General features: G+C 49.4%; 1 protein-coding gene and 1 long non-coding RNA gene across 9 annotated transcripts in view; one reads left to right on the top strand and one right to left on the bottom strand.

The window, feature by feature from the left end:
- Positions 1-10,503, top strand: part of C4h3orf20 (similar to human chromosome 3 open reading frame 20) — a 51,471-nt gene extending 40,968 nt beyond the window's left edge. For 5 of the 7 annotated variants that reach the window (XM_039108168.2, XM_063286539.1, XM_063286538.1 and 2 more), the window contains 5 exons: positions 442-745; positions 2,129-2,236; positions 3,327-3,469; positions 8,299-8,433; positions 8,923-10,503. In XM_039108168.2, coding sequence (XP_038964096.1) covers positions 442-745; positions 2,129-2,236; positions 3,327-3,469; positions 8,299-8,433; positions 8,923-9,019 — 787 coding nt within the window. In that variant the 3' untranslated portion in view covers positions 9,020-10,503. Of the gene's footprint in view, positions 1-441; positions 746-2,128; positions 2,237-3,326; positions 3,470-7,643; positions 7,746-8,298; positions 8,434-8,922 lie in introns of all 7 variants that reach the window. The other 2 variants (XM_039108172.2, NM_001134623.2) reach the window with 2 other exon arrangements.
- Positions 1-11,646, bottom strand: part of LOC102554857 (uncharacterized) — a 63,950-nt gene that overhangs the window by 25,936 nt on the left and 26,368 nt on the right. The gene's annotated exons all lie outside the window — the stretch shown is intronic.

Genomic DNA, 11,646 nt, shown 5'->3' on the forward strand with positions numbered 1-11,646 from the left:
TGCCTCAACTGAAAATAAGCTAGAAAGCCCAGGGAGGCTTCCAGAGGCCGAGTCAGATTCTGACAGAATTCCTCAGTGGCTCCAAAAGAGATCAGGGAGGGAAGCCCAAACCCTTAGGCACCACTGAAGAAATAATCAGAGGCTGGGCTATATTGGTGTTAGTGGAGAGCAATCAGATTCTAGGTCCGTCTTAAACTGGGCAAGAGGCTTGTAGGGGGATTGGTGAACAGTCATGAATGGCTCTGAGATGTAAGCTGAGTAACTTGCACATGGGGAAACTGAGGCCTGGAGAGATTAGGGGTCCCTCACACTGTTAGAGGAACTAGACCAGGACCTTCCCATAGCCCAGGCACTGCAGCGGGCATCTTTCTGTATAGAAACAAGAGTGGGGAGGAGTTGAGGCCTTCCCACAGCCTCCCACCACTCTGCTGCTCTTTGTAGAGGGAAGCCCCGAGAGGTGCGCAGCCCTACTAGGTGGGCAGCCTCACCCACTGACTGCCCACTGGTGCTGCGGAGGCTCATTCGCAAGGAAGACATCCGGGCTGGCTGCAAATGTATCGTGAAGGCACCCCTGGTATCCGACTTGGAGCTGGAGCGCTTCCTGACTGCACCCCGAGACCCCAACCAAGTGCTGGTATTTGGGATAATGTCCAGCCAGAACCCCACCTGCACCGCACAGCTGCAGTGGCTGCTGGATACACTGTATAGCCATCGGCAGCAGGGCCGCTCTTCACCCTGCATCCAGGTTGGTTCAGGGCCATGTGCGAAGGCCTATCACGCTAAGGCCAGGGGGCAGAACCCAAAATGACTTCCACTGTATGAGGATGGGTTGGGTGTCTGGCAGTTCCTTTTCTTTCCAGAGCCTTGGCACACATTCCTCTTTCTGTCTGCAGCATTTTGTCCCATCATCTCTCTTCTGCTCATTCTTCTCCTCCAGGATGAATGTTACCACACTAGGGCCGGTGCTGCTTCTGCCCCTTGAGAGAAGGTCAAAGCACAGCCCTTTTCTTTCAGAGCATTTAGCAGTCTATGGCTACATCTGGTGTGACTGTTCAAGGCAAAGACAATGCCCACCACCCACGTTCTCACAACTCAGTAAATGTCTGTGGGCTGTTCCCGACTGCCCCCAGTGAGTTGGACTTGTGGCAGGGTTTGGATATCTACCTTGGTTCGGCATGAGCCAGCTCCAGTATGGCTGTAGCTACAGTGGGCCCTTGAGAGGGCCATGGCAGGACAGTGCTGGAATGTGTGACTTCTACCTCCTGAGGTCAGAATGAGCCTTTTAGGATACTCAGGGCTTTAGCAGGCAGCTGAGTGTCCCTGGCAGTGGCTTGTGCAGGGACAAGGACAGTTTGAGGTCTCAATTTAAGTCTAAGGGGTATTGGAGTATAAGGGTTAGGGCAGAGGAAACCTTCTCCCTCCCTCTAGAGTAGTGAGGAGTGCTGCCTTCCATATCTACCCTCAGGCCCAGATATTAGCCAGTTCCAGAAGCTCAGGATTTAGAGCCCTCCTAAAGTCAGATGCCCTTTCCCCATTTCATGTCCAACCTACTTCAGTCTAGAGAATGTTCACTAAGAACCTGCTCTGGGCTCACCTGCTTCATGGAAATTCCTCATGGGAATGTACAGTTAGCTATAGTTCATCTGGGGGCTATTAACTACTCCTAAGGAATAAGATTTGGCTATCTTATTAGCCACAAGCAGCATGAATGGGGCCAAGATAGGACCTGAAGTAGTGGGGAGATGGTCAAGTGGCAGTGAGTCTTGGAGACTTGGTTTCTGCCCCAGCTAATAGCTGCTCATTAGTGCCCTTATCCCGAAATGGCTAAAGACTACAAAGGGGACAAGAGAGGCATCCAGTGAAAGGTGGGGTGAAAGGCTCCTCTGAGCTGGGCAACATAGCACGGCTCCCATCTTTAGACCTTCCAGAGTGAGGGACATCCCATGCCACAGATCCCAGGATGAATCTAGTAGTGTCATGTAAAGAGGAGCCACTCCAGTGATGGCTTCCCCGACAGAGGACTCAGAGCAGATCTGGAAACCTCCTCTAGGGACAGTGATGGATGCGGGAAAGTTAATGCGTATCTACTTGTATCAGGGTGACCAGTTCCCGTGTGTCTATTTGGCAGTGCCACCATGACCCTTACCGCCTGCTGCGGTATGACCTGGACAGCCCCTTGCAGAAGGATCCGCCCCTAATGGTGAAGAAGTTTGCTGTGATACACGGGATGGTTTTGGTGAGCAAGGACCTTGCTAAGGGCTAGACATCCACCATCATCCCCCACTGTCTCAGCCAGATCAGGGAGAAGAGGACAAGACTTGCCAATCTTCTATCATCCACAATGAGGCCCAGAGAGCAGGACTGACTGAGAGTCACCCAACAGACTTCCATCCCCCATCCTAGCAGATGGAGGGGTTGGGTGACATTCACACAGAGAATCAAGTCTATTCATCTGATTGTCATTAAATTATACTAAAATATTCTAAAACCTTTTATGCTTATTGAAAACTCAGGTATACAATCTAGAAACTAATGGTGCCTTTCTATCTCCTGGGCTCTTAACTCATCTATCCAGCACTCAAGTTCTGGAGCCCCTGCTAGGCCACACCCACCCAACATTATAGTGTCTGGACTGTAAGGTCTTTCTCAACATGCACACTTTAGGGCAGTAGCTTTCTAATTACAGGGCACCCTTCCACATCCTCAGCATGCAACACCAGAATGTTCACCTTGTTATCAACTATCCCACCGCCTTTGTTGGACAGTTAGGTTCTTTCCCTCTCTCCCTTCTCCCCTCTTTTCTTTTCCTTCATAATAATGTTATGATGAATAGCCATGCCCAGCCATCTCTATACCAGTGTCCTTGTCGGAAAATGATATATACAGAGTGGAGGATGTGAAACTGCCACTCCATAGGATGAGTTGAACAGTGCATCTTGATATGTGGTTTTGAAGCAGAGGGGGTAGATAGCTGTAGGCAGGTGGGCAGGAGTCTGTGGGTGGGTAAAAACCTGACCTTTCTGCATCCTGGGAGAGGCATATATACATCTGAAAGACTCCCGTAGGGGCCAAAAGCTAGGCAGGTTGGGCTGCCCTGTGACGCAGGAGGGGCCTGTGCAGGGGCCAGGCTCAATCACGTCTCCCCTGGTTGCTGATAGAGGGTAGTGTGCTTTCCCGTGCTCTCAAAGGCCCGAATCCTAATCCATCTCTGAGCAGCCTGTGGCTAGTCCAACTAAGTCTTGGAATGTGGCTGTCATTATAGTCATGTTACTATGTCAACATATTGAGGCTGCTTCTTATTTCATTTCTTTCTTGTTTTCTAACAGATGTTTGCTGGGGGCAAGCTCCTCTTTGGGGGCTGTGTACTAAATGGCTATGGCTTCAGCAAGCAGAATCTGCTGAAACAGATCTTCCGGGCTCAACAGGATTGCAAGTTGGGCTACTTCCTGCCAGACAACTACAAATTCAAGTAAAACTAGACAAGCCATCCCAGGAGGGACAGTGGGTGGGAGAGTAGATGGTGCCAGAGGATGAGATGGGGAAAAGTCAGAGTGCGGAAGTGGGGTGCAGCCTCTTTCTACAGTCCTCTGAGCAAAAGGAGGGGTTTGCAGGTGGGCAGGGGAAGAGGGAGAGCAGGCAGGAAGAGGTTTACAAGGTCATGCTGTTTGTCTCTCTGAGCCTTAACTTTGAATAAAGGGCCATGTGGGAAACAGAGGGCACTATTTCTTTGCCAGTGCCCTACACAGCTGGAGATACTGGAAACACATTTTGGGGAGGGGAGGCAAGAGGTCCAGCCATACCCCTCATCTGCAACTTAGGCACACATTGAGCTTGGTTTCTGCTGGGTTACCAGGTGGGCCTCACAGACACAGTCATTGGCGGGGTAGGCTTAGGTATGAGCATCCAGCTAGGGACTGCCACCTACTAAGTGTGTCCAGGCTGGCTCTGGTGAGTAGTGGAGCAGTCTCTGAGCTCGGGGCACTGTAGTTGAGTCCAGGAGGAGTGTGGGCTTTATACTAAGGCTGCATCCAATGAGCACTAGCACGTTTGATTCCACTGTCATCCGCGGTGCAGGTCCCTGGGAAACTTGCTCAGTCAGGGATCCCAAGACACAGTCGGAGCCAGTTTTACCCCGTATTATCTAGTGACTGTCAGGAAGTCAGGAGGGCTCCCAAATCTTTATCTTTTTGCCTTTAAAATGAAGATAACATTCAGTCTTGCAAAATGTTAAGGATTTCACACACAAAAAAATGTTTGTTAACAAGCTCTGTAAGTGGTAGACAGTGTTCAAACCCAGGATAATTGTTACCTGTAACATCTGTATGTGGACCTGAGCCACCTGTTACACCAAGTTAAGTCCATTCCCACACAAACCTGAAGATGTCTGTCTGTTTTGTTTGTTTGTTTGGTTGGTTGTTTTTCAAGACGTGGGTTCTTTCTGTAGACCCGGCTGCCCTGAAACTTGTTCTGTAGGCTAGGCTGGTCCCAAACTCAGAGATCCTCTGGCCTCTACTTTCCAAATGCTAGGATTAAAGGTAAGTGCCACCACACCTAGATGCAGTTTTCTGTCTTGATGCCAGCTCCCCCAGGGATCTGATCTGGGTTTTGTCAGTATGTCTCACCCTGAGATTTGGGATACATTCATGGGAAATCATGGAGCTCACAGCAAGTGACCTCAGTATTTTGGAGTACTCAGTAGAGAAGGCAGCAGGAAGAAGAGCCTGTGAGGATAAGGCAAGCAGACAGAAAACCCTGAGTGCTCTGAGTCCCCATCACTCAGAACACAAAGAGAAGGTGTAGAGTTATTGGAACCAGAGATCGGCAGGTCCAGGGAGTTGTAAAGCTGGGTCTCAGAAGCTGGTCACAGTTAAAAAAAATGCCAGAGATATATTGGGTCTTATTGGACATTTGTGACCATAAATCCGACACCTTAGATTCCCTGTATTTTAAAAAATACTAGGAAACAGGAAAGGAAGATGGATTTATTTTCACCTTTAACAAACGAGGAGGTGTCTAATTATAGCCCCCATGTGCTTGTGGCCATTTTGTACTTTATGAGATAAAGGTTATGCCATAAGAAAATGTATGTATGAGCCCAGAGCTCACCCCCTAACCCAAGCCTCTGGGCCCTAGGTGGGAGAGCATAACAGGAGTGTAGCCAGCAGCCTCAGTGGGAAGCACGTGTAGAACGTGGTCCTTCATGAGCAGCCTGAGTGAGGCTGTGTCCACCTGCACACAATACTGGTGACACTTACCCTCGGCCTTTTTCACTAGGTTGGGAACAGCAAAGGGAGGTCGCGCGTGGTTTGTAGGCGCCAGTATCTGTAAGCAGAGACGCATTACCTGGCCACACTCACACTCCACCAAGGACTTAGGCACAGGAGGGACCAGGATAGGGCAATATGAGATATTCACGTGGGCTGAGCAGACCAGACAGAGAAAACAGTTGGTCCCCTGGAACACAAAGGGGCTTACTCTGCAGCAGTTCCGAAAGGTGCCTGTGTGTATAGGAGGCCCCAGTGCAGTAGTGAAACATCCCCATCTCCCTCTACCTGGGTCCCTTTCCCACTCTCCTTAAGAATAGAGTGGGCAGCCAGTGAGGACAACCCACCAAGAGATGCCTTTATTGCCAATTTGCGATTAACAGCTTTAAGTTGGGTAAAACATCTTTAAACTGGCTGGCACATGGGTTTTGACGATTTAAATGGATCATATTTGAATTCCTGATAGCAGAAAGATGCCAAGAGCTCTTTCAGCTCTAAAAAGTATTACAGCTCTAAAAGTTCTCAGAGGGCTTCAGGGCACCAGTCCAGGGCAGGTTCTTGTGGAACAAGCCTGCTAGTCAGCAGCCGGAGCACCCACAGCAGCAGGTCTGGAAAGCTGGAAGCAACCCAAGGATGAATTCTCATCTGTTTGTGCACAGGGACAGCTCTGTACCCTGCCTGTCTTGAAGGCAGCCTTCACTAAGGGTAGCTATCCTTCAGTGAGGATGAACAACCGACTGGAGGCCAACCTGAAGTCTTCTATTTTTGATTCCTCCCTCTGTTCCAGCAACATTCTGTCTCTGCAATCCCCAGAACATCCGATTGTACTGGGTACCCTCTGGACCCTGATTGGCTGAATGTGCAAATAAAGTGAAGATAGGACCACGCAGGGGAAAGTTGTTAAGGGAGAACTCAGCCCTGCCCCCAAATTTGCTAACACTTCACAATCAGCCATTCACAAGCAGGTTGAGAAGACTGTCTACAGAGGCAGGGACACTTGAAAGACAGTTTTTTGTCTGTTCCTGGTTGCTATGGAAGCTCAGTAGGCGGATCTTGGTCAGGCTGCTGCTGATTTTACTTTCCTCTTGTGGCAGCAGAGTGCATGGTTGTGTAGCACTTGCAAGTGTGCCTGTGGTATCCTGGGGTCCTTTGCTGCCTGTAGAACTGACATGGTCATCAGGGAGAGGAGTATGGAACTGTGGGCTCCAAGTTCTCTGTTCTCTATTGCTAGAATCTGGTTGGCTGTCTGTAAAGAAAAGCAACCCAGGACCCTGAGCTAGGAGGTCCTGGCACAGCACATATTCCATACGGAAGGAGAAACTGAGGGCCAGCAAGGAAAAGGATGTGCTAGAAATAGCAAATAAATCCAGGCTGCACTACAACCATGACCTTTACCTTCTCTGTACACAGTCATGGCCTGGAGGGATGGGACATAACCATCTCAGGGTTGTTTTTACAGGAGACAAAAAAGTCTATCAGAAACAGCCACACTCTGCAGTAACCAAAATGCCTTGGAAACAACCTTGGCCCCACAAGCCGAATGCTCTCCGCCAACTGTAATGTATTCAGTGGACCACAGAGGACATTGCAAACAGTTATGAAATGTGTGAACGACAACATCCTTTATAATTGCCCATATCCCTTGTAAGTCACAGTGGGAAGTGGGAGCTGCTGAGTGCCCTGTGAACAAGAAAGGGTCTCAGGAACTGCCGGCCTCCTGTCAGACCTGCTCCTCCCAGGCAGCAGAGCACTTTGCGAGCTGCCAGGGGCCCATGCTCAGTGCCCAGTCACCTATGAAGTGCCCTTGGTAAACCACAAGGCAATCTATGAAAGACAGAGCATCTTATAAACTAGCAAGTTCACCAGGACTGAGGCTGGAATGAAACCTGGTAATACGGTATGCAAATGCCTGTGTGAGAACCTAACGGTTCATGAACATCAAGTGAAGGCTTGATTGTGCTGTGGGTGCTTCCAGTTACTAGGGGGCTCTTCACCCCTGGGTCACTCTACTGTACCCCTCTCTTCTGCCCACCTTAGAAGAGGCAGGGCCAGCTAAGTCACAACAGAAGGTGGCCAGGGACTAGTGAAGAGAGGCGGCTGCAGCAAGCTGCCATGTTTCACAGGTTCATGTGTGAAGTCCTTAGCTCCACGGTGATGGTGTTAGAAATGTGGACTCTGGGAAGTGACTAAGCCACAAGAGCAGACATCATGAGTGGAGTTAATACCTATAAGCTCGCTTCTCCCTTCTACTATGTGAGGAGAGTGAGAGGCTGCCATCCACAAGTGTCAGCAGGCACTCAGTCTTTTGACTCCTTGATGATGGACTGCCAGTTTTGAGAAGTGAGTGCAGTTCACATCAATGATCTGTTTGCCATGCAGGCATAGCACTTTTAAAGCAGCCAGAAGAACCGAGACGTATGGCTTAAGCAGAAGATGTGTGTCATCTCAGTTCTGGGGGCTGGAAACTGGACCCAGATATAAGTGGGCCACAGTCCCTCTCATGTCACATTTTAGCTTCTCTTTGGCTTTGGTGACAGCATTACCCTGATGTGACACAAGTCATGTAGGATTAGGGGACGACCTCATTCCAGAATGACTGTATCTCAACTAATCATGTCTCTACTGATGCCACATTCTAGGGTCCTGGGGTTGCAATTTCTGCATATGAATTTGGGGGAGACATTTGGTCATCAGCACTGCATGATGGCAGCGTGTTCTTGGCCTCTGCTCAGCTCCCTTTTGCTTTTTTGCAAAGCCATCTGGAACCTGTGGGCGTTGCCTGTGCTCATTGAAGCATGGACCTGGTTGTTGGTGGTATGGGAAGGAGGGCTATGCAGTCCTTCACAGAAGCCAGGAAACTGACCTCCTTTGGTCCTCAGGTTCCAAGAGCAAACAGCCTCTCCCTTGTAACAACTAGGAAGAAGAGTGTTTGCTAGTGTCTCTAGAGTCTGAACAGGTTGGGATAGCACTCAGTGAACTCTGGGCTCTCACCTCTGACCTCTAAGCTATGTCTTCTTGTCACCCTCTCCTGCAGCATGTCAACTTATCTCTCGATCCTGGATGATTCTGAGTCAACTAAAAGACCCCCATCTGATGAATACGAAGGAAGTGTCTCTTCGGTGGCACTTGTGGACAAAGTAGAAAAAGAGCCTTCTCCCCCCTCTGAGAAGTATGTCTTCCCCATGACTCTAGTTGGCAGATTAGGAATGGCTCATTACAGGATTCCCTAACTTAGAAACAGGCCATGAAGGCCTACCGTGCCATGCCTTATGCCTTGGTAATCTGTGTCCCCACTGGGTGTAGGTCAGGCCAGCCCTTGACTTACAGCTTGTTTTGCACAGTGTTCCACTGGGTGTCAGGGTTGTGCACTGGGTGATACACTTGGTAGCAAGAACCCAAGTCCAGATTCAACTGTCAGAAGGATGGAGGCTGCTTTCAACTCCAGCAAGTTTCTTGGTGATGGTGACATGGAACCAAATAGCAATTCTGCAGTGTCCCTCTTTCCAAAAAGATAGAAAAATGCTAGGATCAGACTACCTGCCCAAGGTGGAGCTGTCCCCTGCCACTCTCCCTCCAGGGCAGTGCCATCATCAACTAGGCCAGGCTCCCTGCCTATTCCTTGATGCTCAGCCCCTGCATCTTCCCATTGTGTAATTAGGGTGAAACCGCCTGAAGTAGAGCCACAGCCTTTCAGCAAATCGAGGAGGAGCAGTAAGAAGAGCACTAGCTGGAAGAAGTCAAACTCTAAGAAGTGATGTTGGGATAGCCAGCAATGCCCTCCCCACACCCAGCCCCACCTCCTGGTCTCCCACCCCCGTTAATAAATGCGAGTGCCTCCAGTGTCTGGATGAGGAGGTGGGGGGTGGGGTGGGACAGGCCCATCTCTGACCTCAAGAAGGCCAGAAGTCCCGGCAGCTAGTTTCAGGCTGGGTTCTTGAAAACTCGCTACCCCCAACTCAGAGCTTCCTCTGAGGCCAGGAGTAAGCCTGAGACTACCATTCTGGGGAACAAATGTCTCATTTGGCCAAGGGCCTGCCCGCTCAACCATTCAGCAACCCTAGGGAGCCTCAGAAGGGGCTGGACTGTGTCGCCCATCCTCTTTTGAGTGGGAAAGACTTCTGGTAGAAAGAAGATGAGAGAGGAGAAGGACATAGAGACTGAAGGACATAGAGACTGAAGGACATAGAGACTGAAGGACATAGAGACTGGAGGTGAAAAGAGATGAGGAAGCAGGCAGGAGAGAGAAGGATGTAAGGGCAGAGAGGGATGTCAAAGGAAGAAGGAGAACATGAGGGAAAGCAGGGTGGGCTGAAGGCCAGAGTCTAGCAGACACCTTGCAGGCTCTCATTCCCATTTAGTCCAGCAACGGAACACAGGTTTAGACTGGATTCTCACTCCCCCGAGTTCATGGTCCTGGAGCATCTTTGTCAGCATCCAGAGGTCCCAGGCAGCTGTCCTCTGGGGTGTTTGCCGCCTTGTCCCTTACCTTAGAGAGAGCTGGATCTCTCACAATTGTATGATTGGTAGGAACCATATCCCCATAGCAGAGAGTGGAGGGTCTGCCTTGGCCTTTGTGCCTAGAATAGAGTCCAGGTCCCAAACTCTAGGCTGCACTTGGTGATGTATTTTACAGATAAGAGTAAGAAGGCAAAGGGCTAAGGTTCTGTTCTGTCCTTGCAGATAGGTACCCCTAGAGCTGGTGAAGGTCAGAACCAAGGCCTCTGCCCAGGCTACTGTCCGAAATGAAGCCTCAGACCTGCACCTCTCTGGCCTTCAGGCTGTGTACTCCGCTGTGCTCAGGTAGATATGCTAAATAGTTAGTGCTCTGTGCACAGGAGAAGAGGCAGGGCAGGTCCTGGTGCTATGCAGGATGCTCATCACCCTGGAGGGGGCGGGGTGCCTCTGAATAGAGCTCCGCCCACGGGCAAAGCAGGCAGTGACTGTCCAGAGCAGCAGCATCAGATTGCTCCTGGCAAGGAGGAGGAGGGAGAGGAAGAGGGAGAGGAAGAGGAGGAGGTAGAAAAGAGGAAAGCCTTACTTCATGGAAGTGCCAGAAGAGAGGTAGGCTTCCCTCCACAGTGGCTCTCACAGGAAGGCACTGGATTGTCTGAGCTGTGATTAGCATAGGGCTCCTTAAACCTTTCCCATTTGGGACCAAGCAATGTTTTTTTTTTTTTACATAAATAACCCTGCGCATATAGGTATGCAAGCATTTACTGATAATAAATGTATTTAAAAACAATCCTCTGGCATACTTTCCATTTATTAATGAGAACAACTTTGAATCCTTGTGCAATGAATGTGTTTATGGATTTTACATAACCTTGGCTGAATATTCAATGCTATAAAATTTAGAGTATCTTGTCACTGTAGAATTGATAGGTATTCTAATTTTATAATCATCGATGCTAAGAATCATTGCCATTTTATGCAAATACAAAGTGGCAGAAGTACATTTAGGGCCATTTTAGAAATGGTTGGGTAATTTTAAAATAACGCATTATGTCCAAGTAAGGTTTGTCCTAGAGTTACAAAGTCGGTCCAACTTCAAGCATCAGCTGCCATCACTCCCCATATAATAGACTAAAGAAGAGAAACCAAGCACTAGCTGCACTGGTGAGGAAATGCAGCAGAGACAATCTCAGCAAACCAAAAGTAGATCAACATCTTAACTCCAAAAGGCTGATAAGAGAAACCTTCAGCAAACACTTTGCTCATACAGACTCTTTAAATGCCAGTGAGGTTAGGACAGAGACAAGGCTGCCGCCAGCACTGTCACTCACAACATGCACTGGAGACCTGAGCCCTACACAAAGACAGCAAGCGACAGGATACGAAAAGGATCAAACTGAGTCACTGCAGATGACTGTTCTCTACCTAGAAAACCCAACAATCAATGGGCAAACATCAGAGCTGTGACCCTAGATAAAAGTATGAAGTCACTTTCTTACCACAAAAGGCCCAGGACCAAGAAGCAGGACCTGTGAAGTGGAGTCCTACGTAGAAATGACATGCCTCGATGCTTTGATCTCAGAGTGAACTGAAGCTGAGAGGGGGAGCTGTCCACTGGAAGCCCAGCATGTTGACCCAAGGCCATCAAGACACACCACAAATCAAGGGGAAAGCCATTCCCTGCACTCTCCCTCGCAGCTGTGCTGGGACTGGGCAAGCAGCTTCGGCGTCTGGGATGTTGTCATCTATAAACTGGGATGTGTCAGAGCAGCAACCCCAGACACAGCGCAGAGAACGCCTTGCGCTTGGGTTTGGGATATGTATATGAGAATGAATTATAATTATTCAGCACATCCCCCTATTGCCATTTTCCACACTAGCAGGGCCCACCTACCCCTGGGTTGTCTCCCAGGCTCCAATATCAGGAAGG

Source organism: Rattus norvegicus, chromosome 4, assembly GCF_036323735.1.
Source record: "Rattus norvegicus strain BN/NHsdMcwi chromosome 4, GRCr8, whole genome shotgun sequence".
In the NCBI taxonomy this organism is placed as follows: domain Eukaryota; kingdom Metazoa; phylum Chordata; class Mammalia; order Rodentia; family Muridae; genus Rattus; species Rattus norvegicus.